This window comes from Capricornis sumatraensis, chromosome 23 (assembly GCF_032405125.1).
Source record: "Capricornis sumatraensis isolate serow.1 chromosome 23, serow.2, whole genome shotgun sequence".
Classification (NCBI taxonomy): domain Eukaryota; kingdom Metazoa; phylum Chordata; class Mammalia; order Artiodactyla; family Bovidae; genus Capricornis; species Capricornis sumatraensis.
The window spans coordinates 17,101,435-17,117,155 of NC_091091.1; the positions used below are offsets into that span (position 1 = coordinate 17,101,435).

The following is a 15,721-nucleotide window of genomic DNA, read 5'->3' on the forward strand; positions in this document are numbered from 1 at the left end:
CATCAGTGAATTTGAAAAGTTGTAGGATAAAAAAATTGACATACAGAAATCTGTTCCATTTCTAAACACTAAGAACAAACTATCAGAAAGAGAAATTATTTTTAAAATCCCACTTATCATCACATAGAAGAGAATAAAATTCCAAGCAATAAATCTAATTAACCAAGGAAGTAAAAGACATGTACTCAGAAAACTATAAGATGCTGATTTAAAAAAGAAAAAAGACAATACAAACAGATGGAAAGACATAATATGCTCAAGGACAGGAAAAGTTAATATTGTTAAAATGAACATATTACATATTGCCCAAGGAAATCAACAGATTCAAAGCAAATCTTATCAAAATGCCAGTGTAATTTTCAAAGTGCTACAAGTAATTCTAAAATTTGCATGGAAACACAAAAGATCTCAAGTAGACAAAGATATCCAAAGAAAGAACAGAACTGAAAGTATAATACTCCCTGATGTCAGACTACGGTACAAAGTTACAGTAACCAAAACAGAATTGTACTGGCATAAAAACGGAAACAGGTCTTATGGAGCAGAACATATAGCCCAGAAAATAACCCACACTTACATGAACAATGAATCCATAAAAAAGGACACAAAAATATACAGTGGGAAAAAGGCAATTTCTTCAATAAGTGATGTGAGGAAAACTAGACAGCTACATGTAAAAGAATTACATTAAAATATTTCACAAGCTAGTAATATTATGCTCAAAATCTTTTAAGATAGACTTCAGCAGTACATGAATCAAGACCTTCCAGATGCAAAAGCTGGGTTTAGAAAAGGCAGAGGAACCAGAGATCAAACGTGTGCTTCACTGACTACACTAAATCCTTTAACGGTATGGATCACAAAATCTGTGAAAAATTATTAAAGAGATGGGAGTACCAGACCACCTTACCTGTCTCCTGTGAAACCTGTATGCGGGTAAAGAAGCAACAGTTAGAACTGGACATGGAACAACTGACTGATTCAAAATTGGGAAAGGAGTACAACAAGGCTGTATATTGTCACCCTGCTTATATGCAGAGTATATCTTAACTTATATGAAGAGTACGTCATATGAAATGCTGGGCTGGATGAGTCACAAGCTGGCATCAAGATTACCAGCAGAAATATCAATAACCTCAGATATGCAGATGGTACCAGTCTAATGGCAAAAGTCAAAGAGGAACTAAAGAACCCCTTGAGGAGGGTGAGAGAGGAAAGTGAAAAAGCTGACTTAAATCAGCATTCAAAAAACTAAGATCATGGCATCCGATCCCATTATTTCACGGCAAATAGAAGGGAAAAAGTGGAAGCAGTGACAGATTTTATTTTCTTGGGTTCCAAAATTACTGTGGACAGTGACTGCAGCCGTGAAATTGAAAAATATTTCCTCCTTGGAAGAAAAGCTATGACAAATCTAGACAGCATATCATAAAGCAGAGACATCACTTTGCTGACAAATGTCCATATAGTCAAAGCTATGGTTTCTAGTAGTCATGTATGGATGTGAGAGGTGAACCATAAAGAAGGCTGAGCACTGAAGAACTGATGCTTTTGAATTGAGGTATTGGAGAAGACTCTTGAGAGTCCCTGGGACTGCAAGGAGATCCAACCAGTCCATCCTAAAGGAAATCAGTCCTGAATATTCATTGGAAGGACTGTTGATCAAGCTAAAGCTCCAATACTTTGGCAACCTGATTGGAAGAGCCAACTCACTGGAAAAGAACCTCATGCTGGGAAAGACTGACGACAAAGAAGAACAGGGTGGCAGAGGGTGAGATGGTTAGATACATCACTGACTCAATGGACATGAGTTTGAGCAAACTTCAAGAGATAGTGGAGGACAGAGTATCCTGGCATGCTGCAGTCCATGGGTCGCAAAGAGTCAGACACGACTCAGTGATGAACAACACAGAAACAAACATTTTCTCATACTGTATACAAAACTTAACTCAAAAAGGGTTGAAGATGTAAATGAAGCCATAAAACTCTAGAAGAAAACATAAGCAGTATACTCTTTCACATGTATCATAGCATATATTTTTGGATCTGCCTCATAGTGAAGTGAAAGTGTTAGTCACTAAGCTGTATCCGACTCTTTGCGACCCCCTAGACTGTACCCGACCAGGCTCCTCTGTCCATGGAATTCTCCAGGCAAAATACTGAAGTGGGTAGCCATTCCATTCTCCAGGGGGTCTTTCTCAATCCAGGAATCAAACCCAGGTCTCCAACATTTGGGGCAGATTCTTTACCATCTTTACCATAAAAAAGAGTGAAATTTTGCCATTTGCAATAACATAGACTAATCTGGAGGGCATTACACTTAGTGAAGTAAGTCAGACAGAGAAAGACAAATACTCTATGTTATCATTTATATGTGGAATATTAAAAAATAAAATTAATGAATTGAACAGAATATAAACAGGCTCATATACATAGAGAAAAAGCTAGTGGTTACCAGGGGGAAACAAGAAGAATGGAGGGGGAAAAAGGGGGTAGGGGATTAAAAACTATAGACTACTATGTATAAAACAAATAAACTTCACAGGGAATACAGCCTATAATTTACAATAAATTTCAAAGGAGCATAATCTCTAAAATTTTCTATATTCTCACTTGAAATTAACATAATATTGTAAATCAACTCTAGCTCAATTGAAAATAAATTAATAGGGCTCTGCTGGTAATCCAGCAGTAATCCACCTCACAATGCAAGGGACACTGGTTTGATCACTCGTCTGGGAAGACCCCACATGCTGCAGAGAAAAAGCCTGAATGCCACAGCTACTGAGCCAACACTCTGGAGACTGTGAGGGGCAACTACTGAACCCAAGAGCCACAGAGCCTTCTCTTGTTGCAACAAGAGAAGTCACTATAGGAAAATTCCACACACTATACCTATAGTGCAGTTTCTGCTCGCCACAGCTAAAGAAAACCTGTGCATAGTAATAAAGACTGAGCACAGCCAAAAATAAATAAATTTATATTAAAAATAAATGAATAAAAATAAGTAACAATGAATAAATATATAAATAAAACCATGTCCAGGTGTCCAGTGGGAACTCCCCTTTAAAACCACTTTTAACAAACATGGTGTCTGGGACTATGGAGTCTGGGACAAGACATAGGGCAGTCTTATTTACTCATTACAAACAACTGGAAGAAAAGTAATCATACTTGCCTTGCTTATGGATTTGCTGATATTCTTAATATTTATCTGGAGAATATTTCCAACAATTGGGAGAGGAGTGGGCCCAGGTGGCAGCTTCCCTTTGCCATGCCTCTGATTCCATAGAAAAAGGAAAATCAAAATAGAAAGACAGATCACTAGAATTACAAAGAGATCCATTGGTGCACTTTGTGTGAGGGCAGCTGAAAGCTTAGAATCCAAACACTTCATAAAAACTAAGTGCAAAGAAAAAAACAAACAAACAAAGTGCAAGCTTATCATCAAACATGCAATAAGTCTTTGAACTTTTAAATAAATATTGCTTTATCATCAGTGCACTTTGGCTTGTCAATAGATATTTAAACAAAAGGTTACATTAGTATTGATAAACATGTAAATTTCACTGGAAATCTCAACTGAAAAATAATTCACTTTATCAGAGATGGCCATATTTTAGTAGTAAAATTGAAGCTATCAGAGTTTCAAAGGACTGGAATTCACAATCACAACAAGTGATGAGAACGTCTCTGCTCATCATATAAGCAGAAAAAGAAGCACTCTCTTAGAGCTTTTTTCTCATAAAATCCATGGAAAGGCCAGGTGAAAACAGAAGAAGGGGGCAGGACAAATAAAGAAAGGAATAGGGGGCTGGTCTTATCTTAGAAAAGAGTAGAGCTATCCCACTAGTTCTCACAGAGCCCTTTTTTTGTGCCAGGAGTTCTGACACCACTTGCTTCCAGAGGAGATGCTGGTCAGCAGACAGTAGACAGAAAACAGGAATAACAAGTCAAGGAAAGAAATCACTCAAAGACATCAGTGGAAGGTCCCGTGGCTGCATATCACCCACCCCGCTTCTTTGCATACCCATTTCCAATAAGCATCAGATAGCCAGAGCAAACATTTTATGTTCACACCTAGGTGAAAAAATACACTCCAGCATTCAATACTATAAATGTTTGAAAATGTCTAGAAACTCACAGATATGAACAAAATTTCAAGACTCAAAAGATATTTGAGGACCTCCAATTGCATAATAAGCATCAAACCTAAAAGTCAGAAAACTATTCCTTGAAGGACTTAACTTAGTGAAAACAGAAAAGTTAAAATAACTGTATCATCAGATAAATTTAGCCATGAAAAAGAAAAAGTTATTAGAAAACTGAGAAGTTCTTGGTAATTAAGTATGTGGTGGCAAAAAATATTTTTCAATAAATGGATACACTGAGTAATAAAATAGATTTAGTTCCATTTTCACTTATTTTAAACAGCAGTAAGATTTAGCAGTAACATGGGTTTTCACGAGGATAGAGTACAAAATAGTAATGATGAAAACATTAAACAAATTAAGTAGTATAGGAAATAGTTCTATCAATAGAAATCCTAGTGACTTTATCACAGGAGTTTCGAAGAGAGAGAAAAACAAGCAAAAAATAATAAGCAAAGGAAATTGAATACATTTTTCCTACAATAATGAAAAATCCAAAGAATCCACCAAATTCTAAACAGGATTACAAAGAAAAGACCCACACTCCCAAAATCTTGTGAAACATGAGAATAACAAGGGAAAATAAAACCCTGAAAACTTTTAAAGAGAAAAAGGAAGTTAAAAAGAATGAGACTCAATTTAGAATAAAATTTTCCTTACACAATGCTTATAAATGATTAAAAACAGTCAAGTAAAATCTTCAAAAGCAAAATAGGATATGATTTTCAAAATTGTTATTCCATACCAGATAAACTCAATTCAACCATAAGGTCAAAGTATAGACATTTGGGGGCCTTCCCTGGTGGTCTAGTGGTTAAGACTCCATGCTTCCACTGCAGGGAGCACGGGTTCAATCCCTGGTCAGGGCACTAAGGTTCTGTGCTGTGTGGCAGAGCCCAAAATAAAGTAAGTAAGAAACATATAGACACTTTTGGACATGTGAACATTCAGAGTTTTATAATCTTGAAATCATTTCTGAAATAATTACCTGAGGAAAAACTCCAAAAAAAATAAAAAACATATCCCCTAAAGGGGAGAAAGTGAGACACAAAATTAATGATGTACAAAAGGCAAGCAAAACTTTTGAGTCTAAATAATGACTGAGAATGTGGTAGCAAAGCTTAAAGAAATTATCAAGTTATTTTTCATAAGGAAAAGAGGGCTAAAATTCTAGATGTTTCTAACAAAATATGCAAGCTGATATAGAGGATAGGAAGTTGTCAGCATTTAGAGAGTGGTCTGTCTTATTCTAGTAAGGCTATCACTAGTAATTCTAATTTTTAATTATATGGACAGATACAAGCAATTACAATACCAAAATTTTGCCTGAAAGTTTAAAATAAACCTAAAATGAAATATCTTTTCGTTTAATAGAAGAAAAGCAAAATGAAATGAAGAAAGCTTGATCAGTCCAGCTAAAAAGGACAATATAAAAGAATGAAGTCTATTAAGCATGAGGTAAAAATCATCTAGTGAGGCACTATGACTTCTCATTTCCTACAAAGACTGCATGGGTTTTTATCAGAAGCACCTCCTGAATATACTGCCCAAGACCAGTATGGATCGAATAAATATGAAGACTAAAAGTGAATTCTGTGTACAAGAACCAAGTGCAAACAATAGCAATGATGAAAATTACCCCAAAAGTTGTATGGGAAATAGTTCTAGAATGTCCTTTATTGCTAGCAAGTACATCAATAACATTTATTTCAAGTATATCTAGATATTTAGTTTAACATTTAATTAATTAATTTAGGTAATACATGCATGCTAAGTCACTTCAGTCTAGTCTGACTCTTTGTGATCCCATGGACTATAGCCTGCCAGGCTCCTCTGTCCATGGGATTCTCCAAGCAAGAATACTGGAGAGGGTTGCCATGCCCTCCTCCAGGAAATCTGCCCAACCCAGGGATTGAAACCACCTCTCTTATATCTCCTGCATTGGCAGGCAGGTTCTTTACCATCAGCACTACCTGGGAAGCTCAATGTAGTTAATAAAATACTTCCTAATATTTCTGAAGCTGAATTTAATAATAAAATACAACTAGCATATAACCAACAAGATAAGATTGATTGAGGAAATATTTTACTGGCTCTTCTGTGCCAGATATTTCCCACCCAGTTAGCTCACTTGATCTTCATAAGATGCTTTGAACAGAAATGTTTTAACTGAATTACCTGATACCTCCCTGCCCAGTTAATAAAGCAGAGAGATGGAATGGAACCTAAGACATCTGCCACACCACATATGCCAAGTATAACTTTAAAAAAGAAACTGGTGTTCTACAACAACAGCTGCCTGGAGAGAAGTCCCATCTTAAGAGTTGTGCACATATAAAACTCAATCAAGACAGCCAGTGTTACTTAGTTTTCAACATGGAAGTCAGCAAGAAGGTTCTCAGAGACAAGAGCTTCCCTCCAAAGCTTCTGAGGCATCAGAGGACCATGGCTCAGGGTGGATACTGGGGAACTAACCACATCCAATAACAACCCAGTCTGGAAAGACCACCATGTCCATATTCCACAGAGAAGAACACAACATATTTAAACTAGCATCTAAATGCAATAAAATCAAAAGAACCAAATTTAAAAGCAGTCTTCTTTAAAGCCACTATTAGATTTTTAAATAATGTGTCTAGAATTCTAAAGTGGTTTTTTTAAAGAAAATAAATGGCTTCCCTTAACTAAAAAATAACTTTTTATTTGTAGAAAGTTTACAAAGCACTTTTGTGGCTGCCTTATTATTTGACTCTCATCATCAACTCATAGAACATATATCTTTCAATCCCTTTTACAGATGAGGAGAATGGGAACCAGAACTGAAGGGATGCATTCAAATTACTATTTCTAACGCATAGTACAAGACTTCAGCTCTGGTTTTGTAACTTGTGAACTCTGCATTGGAAAGTGTTTCAAGTCAAATACATTGTACATTTGCTGAGTAAATGTTATATATCTTGCAGCTTCATTTTGGCATGAAAATCCGTTTAGGATTTAAAAGTTACTGAGTCAGTAATTTCATCATGAGTAAATAAAAATAAGAGTTCAGAAAAGTTTGTCCCTTTGAAATCTTTAGAACCTCAGGAAGCCAGATTCACAGATTCAACGAATTTGATTTCAAAGCAACCCCATACCTATTGTGTGCTGCCTAAGGACATTCTTGACTGGAAGAAGAGTTGATTTTGTTGTTGTTATTCTTTTGGGATTCAGATGATCATTATATCCACTACTGTGGGCAATTGTTCTAAGAATCCCTTAGAAGAAATGGAGTAGCCCTCACAATCAATAAAACAGTCTGAAATGTAGTACTTGGGTGCAATCTTAAATGATAAAATGATCTACATTCATTTCCAAGTAAACCATTTGACCTCACAATAATCCAAATCTATGCCCAAACCACTGATGCCAATGAGGCTGAAGTTGACCAGTTCTATGAAGACTTACAAGATAGAATGAACACCAAAAGAAAATGTCCTTTTCATGATAGGGGGTTGGAATGGAAAAGTAGGAAGTCAAGAGATACCTGGACTATCAGGCAAGTTTGGCCTTAGAATACAAAATGAAACAGGGCAAAGGCTAACAGAGTTTTGACAAGAGAACAGACTGGTCATAGCAAACACCCCTTTCCAACAACACAAGGGATGGCTCTACATATGGACAATACCAAATGGTCAATATTGAAATAAGATTGATTATATTCTTTGCAGTTCAAGATGGAGAAGCTCTATGCAGTCAATAAAAAAAGACCTGGAGCTAATTGTGGCTCAGATCATCCTAATTGCAAAATTGCTCCTTATTGCAAAAATTCGTGCTAAATTGGAGAAAGTAGGGAAAACCAATAGAACATTCAGATATGACCTAAATCAAATCCCTTATAACTATACAGAGGAGGAGACAAATAGATTCAAGGGGTTAGATCTGGTAGACAGAGTGCCTGAAGAATAGACAGAGGTTTATAACATTGTACAGGGGGCAGTGACCAAAACCATCCCAAGGAAATAGAAAACAAGAAAGCAAAGTGGTTATCCGAGGAGGATTTACAAATAGCTGAGGAAAGAAGAGAAGTGAAAAAGCAAGGGAGAAAGGTAAATATATACCCAAATGAAGGCAGTGTTTCAGAGAATAGCAAGGAGAGATAAGAAAGCTTTCTTCAGTGAATAATGAAGAAAAGTAAATGAAAACAATAGAATGGGAAAGACTTGAGATCTCTTCAAGAAAATTGATAATATCAAAGGAACATTTAATGCAAAGATAGGCACAAAAAAGAACAGAAACTGTAAAGACCTAACAGAGGAAGAAGAAATTGAGAAGAGGTGGCAAGAATACCCAGAACTGCACAAGAAAAGGTTAATGACCTGGATAACCATGATGATGTGGCCACCAATCTAGAGGCAAACATCCTGGAATGTGAAGTCAGGTGGGCCTTAGGAAATATTAATACAAACAAAGTTAGTGGAGGTGATGGAATTCCTGCTGAACTATTTCAAATCCTAAAAGATGGTGCTGTTACAGTGTAGCGCTCAATGTGTCAGCAAATTTGGAAAATTTAGCAGTGGCCACAGGGCTGGAAAAGGTCAGTTTTTATTCCAATCTCAAAGAAGAAGAGTGTCAAAGAATGTTCAAACTACTAAACAATTGCACTCATTTCTCATGCTAGTAAGGTTATGCTCAAAATCCTTCAAACCTGGCTTAAGCAGTGTGTGAACTGAGAACTTTCAGATGTACAAGCTGGGTTTAGAAAAGGCAGAGGAACCAGAGGTCAAATTGTCGACATTTTTTGGATCATTGTGAAAGCAAGAAATTCCAGAAAAATATCTACTTCTGCTTCATTGACTACCCTAAAGCCTTTGACTGTGTGGATCACAACAGACTGTGGAAAATTCTTAAGGAGATAGGAATACCAGACCACGTTACCTATGTCCTGAGAAACTTATATACAGGTCAAGAAGCAACAGTTAAAACATTACATGGAACAACTTACTGGTTCAAACTTGGGAAAAGAGTACAAAAAGGCTGTGTATTGTCACCCTGTTTATTTAACTTCTATGCTGGGTACATCATGCAAAATACCAGGCCAAATTAATCCCAAATTAGAATCAAGATTGCCAGGAGAAATAGCAACAACCTCAGATATGCTGATGACACCATACTTATGGCAGAAAGTGAGGAGGAATTTAAGAGCTTCTTGATGAAAGTGAAAAAAGAGAGTGGGAAAACTTGGCTTAAAACTCAACTTTCCAAAATTTGAGATCATGGCATATTGTCCCATCACTTCATGGCAGAGAAGAGGAAAAAGTGGAAACAGTGACAGATTTTATTTTCTTGGGTTCCAAAATCACTGCACATGTAAACTGCAGCCATGAAACTACCAAAAAAAAAAAAAAACGTTTGCACCTTGGAAGAAAAGCTATGACAAACTTAGCAGTTTATTAAAAAGCAGAGACACAACTTTGCTGACAAAGATCCATGTAGTCCAAGCTGTAGTTCTTCCAGTAGTCATGTATAGATGTTAGAGTTAGACAATAAAGAAGGCTGAGCACCAAAGAATTAATGCTTCCAAACTGTGATGCTGGAGAAGACTCTTCAGAGTTTCCTGGACAGCAAGGAAATCAAGCCAGTCAATCCTGAAGGAAATCAATGCTGAATATTCATTGGAAGGACTAATGCTGAAGCAGAAGCTCCAATAATTTGGCCACCTGAGTAAACAGTGGACTCCTTGAAAAAGACCCTGATGCTGGGAAAGATGGAAGGCCAAAGGAGAAGAGGGCAGCAGAGGATGAGATGGTTCGATAGCATCACTCAATGCACATGAATTTGAGTAAACTCTGGGAGACAGTGAAGAACAGGGAAGCCTGGCATGCTACAGTCCATGGGGTTGCAAAGAGTCGACACGACTTAGTGACTGAATAACAGGAATAATTTAGGGAAACAAAAAGAATTGTCTTTATTTGCAGAGTATATGATCATTTATGTAGAAAATCAATGGAAGCTACATAGAAGAGTAGATTTTTGAATGATAACTATTCTCTCTATTTCTCCAGAGCAATCTGTTTATGTGAAAAACTTGTGACTTCCCTTTTTCTATGCAAAAATCCTAGGGTCTCATATGCCTAACCATTTTACTCTTCATAGAAGGAAGAAAACACAGAAATTGTTGAGCTGGGGCAGATCTTAGGAATACTCTAATAAAATGCCTTATATCTGTGTTTTAAGAGCAATGTGATAATGGCTCAGAGAGGCAAAGACTTTCACACATAATCACACAGTGGGTTAATATCAGAACTTCCAGTTGAAAAGTCTTTGCTTTCTCAAATATGAGTTTTTTAATCATGTGAATCTGAAGAAATTGTAAATATTGAACCTAGTAAACACATACTATTAAATTTTCACTCTCTAGTAGATTAACATGAGAAAGCTGAAAGGTTATGAAAGTTTGTAATAACCTGTGTTACCCCAGATAGTAGGGACATCAAAGTTTAGGGAACGACAGTCTTCCACATAACGTTCTCAATCAGAGCTCAAAAAGAAACTGAGATGTTAATAACAAGACATACTCTCTTGCCCTTTGCTCTCAGTGATCCACAAAATTCTAAATAAAGAATATGTCAGAATATTTGAGTACAGGATCTACTTTCTAGGTCCCTGACCAGAACTCTAATTTATGAGTAGGTAGAGAATAGACATTAGTTAAGGCTAAAAAAATCACACCATCCCCCAAGTAAGCAACGTTCAGTGTGGTGAGGGAACCTCCCAGGTAGAAAGAGTTCCCCTCACCAGGAGCAGGAGAGAAGTCTGGGCAACAGGCTTCTCCTGCCTTTGGGGTCATTGTACAAATGTCCTGCTTTGATTTCACCCTACCCAGACTCACAAAGCTCAGATGTATAGAGATGTGAGGAACAAGAAGAAAAGCAGGGACTACTAATAGCAGCCACACAGCAGAAGTCGTTGCAGTTCACAGGGACCTACTTAAGAGACAAACTCAGCAGATTCCACCACTGATCTTGCAAGCCAGCTGGCATTTCCTGCAGATGACACCAGTTTTTGCACTACAAGTATTCACATTTGCTGATGTGGCTACTGGAGCCCCTTCCCAGTCTGTCCCCAGAGAGTCCAAGAGCCACACCTAAAGTCAGCTTTTTTTCTGAGGCCGTGTGAGTGTAAGATGCAAGCCTAGACTCCTCTGGCTGAGACTCCAGCCTGAGCGCTGTGTGTGGCCTCCACTGTAGTGCACGTCTAGAGGGAGAGTTTGCAGCTGTGGGAGAATTTGCCAACAGCCAGGAGCCCTGCAACTGCCAGTGAGCCCTTAATTGGCCTGATTCTTGCTAGATAGATAGATAGATAGATAGATAGATAGATAGATAGATAGGTAGATAGATAGATATGTCTGCACCGGGCTTCTGCTCCAACATAAGACCTGTAGCTGACTCATGCTGCTGAGTTTGTGTCCACCACTTTCTCTGGCTACCATTAATGCCTGTCCTGTTCCCTAGCCACTGTGTTTTTAGACAAAACTGAAGATGCCTATTATCCTTGCAGTCACTGGGAAACCCCAGCAGTGTTCATGAAGGCCCACATAGTTTGTCAGTGTTTTGGTACCAGTGGCCTGAGCTGAAGAGACAGCATGCCCCTTTCCTCAGACTCAGTGCTTCCACATGCACCCATAACTCATATCTTGCAGCACTTGGCAACAAAAACAAGACCAGGAGCTGACTGTGGCTCAGATCATGAACTCTTTATTACCAAATTCAGACTGAAATTGAAGAAAGTAGGGAAAACAGCTAGACCATTCAGGTATGACCTAAATCAAATCCCTTTTGATTATACAGTGGAAGTGAGAAATAGACTTAAGGGCCTAGATCTGATAGATAGAGTCCCTGATGAACTATGGAATGAGGTTTGTGACATTGTACAGGAGACAGGGATCAAGACCATCCTCATGGAAAAGAAATGCACAAAAGCAAAATGGCTGTCTGGGAAGGCCTTACATATAACTGTGAAAAGAAGAGAGGCAAAAAACAAAGGAGAAAAGGAAGGATATAAGCATCTGAATGCAGAGTTCCAGAGAATAATAAGAAGAGATAAGAAAGCCTTCTTCAGAGATCAATGCAAAGAAATAGAGGAAAAGAACAGAATGGGAAAGACTAGAGATCTCTTCAAAAAAATTAGAGATACCAAGGGAACATTTCATGCAAAGATGGGCTTGATAAAGGACAGAAATGATATGGACCTAACAGAAGCAGAAGATATTAAGAAGAAGCGGCAAGAATACATGGAAGAACTGTACAAAAAAGATCTTCATGACCCAGATAATCACGATGATGTGATCACTCATCTAGAGCCAGACATCCTGGAATGTGAAGTCAAGTGGGCCTTAGAAAGCATCACTACAAACAAAGCTAGTGGAGGTGATGGAATTCCAGTTGAGCTATTTCAAATCCTGAAAGATGATGCTGTGAAAGTGCTGCACTCAATATGCCAGCAAATTTGGAAAACTCAGCAATGGCCACAGGACTGGAAAAGGTCTGTTTTCATTCCAATACCAAAGAAAGGCAATGCCAAAGAATGCTCAAACTACCGCAATTGCACTCATCTCACATGCTAGTAAAGTAATGCTCAAAATTCTCCAAGCCAGGCTTCAGCAATTCTTGAACTGTGAACTTCCAGATGTTCAAGCTGGTTTTAGAAAAGGCAGAGGAACCAGAGATCAAATTGCCAACATCCCCTGGTCTTGGAAAAAGCAAGAGAGTTCCAGAAAAACATCTATTTCTGCTTTCTTGACTATGCCAAAGCCTTTCACTGTGTGGATCACAATAAACTGTGGAAAAATCTGAAAGAGATGGGAATACCAGACCATGACCTGCCTCTTGAGAAACCTATATGCAGGTCAGGAAGCAACAGTTAGAACTGGACATGGAACAACAGACTTGTTCCAAATAGGAAAAGGAGTACATCAAGGCTGTACATTGTCACCCTACTTATTTAACTTCTATGCAGAATACATCATGAGAAATGCTGGGCTGGAAGAAGCACAAGCTGGAATTAAGATTGCTGGGAGAAATATCAATAACCTCAGATATGCAGATGACACCACCCTTAGGGCAGAAAGTGAAGAGGAGCTAAAAAGCCTCTTGATGAAAGTGAAAGAGGAGAGTGAAAAAGTTGGCTTAAAGCTCTACATTTGGAAAACGAAGATCATGGCATCTGGACCCATCACTTCATGGCATCTGGTCCAATCCCTTCATGGCAAATAGATGGGGAAACAGTGGAAACAGTGTGAGACTTTATTGTTTAGGGCTCCAAAATCACTGCAGATGGTGATTGCAGCTATGAAGTTAAAAGATGCTTACTCCTTCGAAGGAAAGTTATGACCAACCTAGATAGCGTCTTCAAAAGCAGAGAAATTATTTTGCAAACAAACGTCTGTCTAGTCAAGGGTATGGTTTTTCCTGTGGTCACGTATGGATGTAAGAGTTTGACTGTGAAGAAGGCTGAGCACCAAAAAATGGATGCTTTTGAACTGTGGTGTTGGAGAAGACTCTTGAGAGTCCCTTGGACTGCAAGAAGATCCAGCCAGTCCATTGTGAAGGAGATCAGTCTTAGGTGTTCTTTGGAAGGAATGATGCTAAAGCTGAAACTCCAGTACTTTGGCCACCTCATGAAGAGCTGACTCATTAGAAAAGACCCTGATGCTAGGAGGGATTGGTGGCAGGAGGAGAAGGGGACGACAGAGGATGAGATGCTGGATGGCATCACTGACTCGATGGACGTGACTTTGAGTGAACTCCGGGAGTTGGTGATGGACAGGGAGGCCTGGTATGCTGCAATTCATAGGGTCTCAAAGAGTCAGACACGAGTGAGCACTCAACTGACTGACTTACTAGCATGTGAGATGAGTACAATTGTGTGGTAGTCTGAGCATTCTTTGGTGTTGCCTTTCTTTGGGATTGGAATGAAATCCAATCCAATCCAATCCCTTTTCCAGTCCTGTGCCCACTGAGAGTTTTCCAAATTTGCTGGCATATTGAGTGCAGCACTGTCACAGCATCATCGTTCAGGATTTGAAATAGCTCAACTGGAATTCCATCACCTCCATTATCTTTGTTTGTAGTGATGCTTTCTAAGGCCAACTTGACTTCACATTCCAGGATGTCTGACTCTAGGTGAGTGATCGCACCATCGTGATTATCTGGGTCGTGAAGCTCTTTTTTGTACAGTTCTTCTGTGTATTCTTGCCACCTCTTCTTAATATCTTCTGCTTCTGTTAGAGCTATACCATTTCTGTCCTTTATTGAGCCCATTTTTGCATGAAATGTTCCCTTGGTATCTCTAATTTTCTTGAAGAGATCTCTAGTCTTTCCCATTCTGTTGTTTCCCTCTATTTCTTTGCATTGATCACTGAGGAAGGCTTTCTTTTCTCTCCTTGCTAGGAATTCTGCATTCAGATGCTTATACCGTTCCTTTTCTCCTGTGCTTTTCAATTCTCTTCTTTTCACAGCTATTTGTAAGGCCTCCTCAGACAGCCATTTTGCTTTTTTGCGTTTCTTTTCCATGGAGATGGTCTTGATCCCTTCTCCTGTACAGTGTCATGAACCTCCGTCCATAGTTCATCAGGCACTCTGTCTATCAGGTCTAGCCTCTTAAATCTATTTCTCATTTCCACTGTATAATCATAAGGGATTTGATTTGGGTTATACCTGAATGGTCTAGCGGTTTACCCTACTTTCTTCAATTTAAGTCTGAATTTGGCAATAAGGAGTTCATGGTCTGGGCCACAGTCAGCTCCTGGTCTTGTTTTTGTTGACTATATAGAGCTTCTCCATCTTTGGCTGCAAAGAATATAATCAATCTGATTTTGGTGTTGACCATCAGGTGATGTCCATGTGTAGAGTCTTCTCTTGTGTTGTTGGAAGAGGGTGTTTGCTATGACCAGTGCGTTCTCTTGGAAGTACTCTATTAACCTTTGCCCTGTTTCATTCTGTACTCCAAGGCCAAATTTGCCTGTTACTCCAGGTGTTTCTTGACTTCCTACTTTTGCATTCCAGTCCCCTATAATGAAAAGGACATCTTTTTGGGGTATTACTTCTAAAAGGTCTTGTGGGTCTTCATAGAACCGTTCAACTTCAGCTTCTTCACTGTTACTGCTTGGGGCATCGGCTTGGATTACCATGATATTGAATGATTTGCCTTGGAAACAAACAGAGATCATTCTGTAGTTTTTGAGCTTGCATCCAAGTACTGCATTTTGGACTCTTTTGTTGACCATGATGGCTACTCCATTTCTTCTAAGGAATTCCTGCCCACAATAGTAGATATAGTGGTCATCTGAGTTAAATTCACCCGTTCCAGTCCATTTTAGTTCACTGATTCCTAGAATGTTGATGTTCACTCTTGCCATCTCCTGTTTAGCTACTTCCAATTTGCCTTGATTCATGGACCTGACATTCCAGGTTCCCATGCAATATTGCTCTTTAAAGCATCTGACCTTGCTTCTATCACCAGTCACATCCACAACTGGCTATTGTTTTTGCTTTGGCTCCACCCCTTCATTCTTTCTGGAGTTATTTCTCTAC

General features: G+C 38.5%; 1 protein-coding gene across 3 annotated transcripts in view; it reads right to left on the bottom strand.

Annotated features, from left to right (window-relative positions):
- The window catches only part of LOC138070108 (cytochrome P450 2C21-like), a 49,675-nt gene extending 46,325 nt beyond the window's left edge, over positions 1 to 3,350 (bottom strand). For 2 of the 3 annotated variants that reach the window (XM_068961191.1, XM_068961190.1), the window contains exon 1: positions 3,175 to 3,350. In XM_068961191.1, coding sequence (XP_068817292.1) covers positions 3,175 to 3,346 — 172 coding nt within the window. In that variant the 5' untranslated portion in view covers positions 3,347 to 3,350. The remainder of the gene's footprint in view (positions 1 to 3,174) is intronic. The other variant, XM_068961189.1, reaches the window with a different exon arrangement.
- Between the last annotated feature and the right edge of the window lie 12,371 nt (positions 3,351 to 15,721).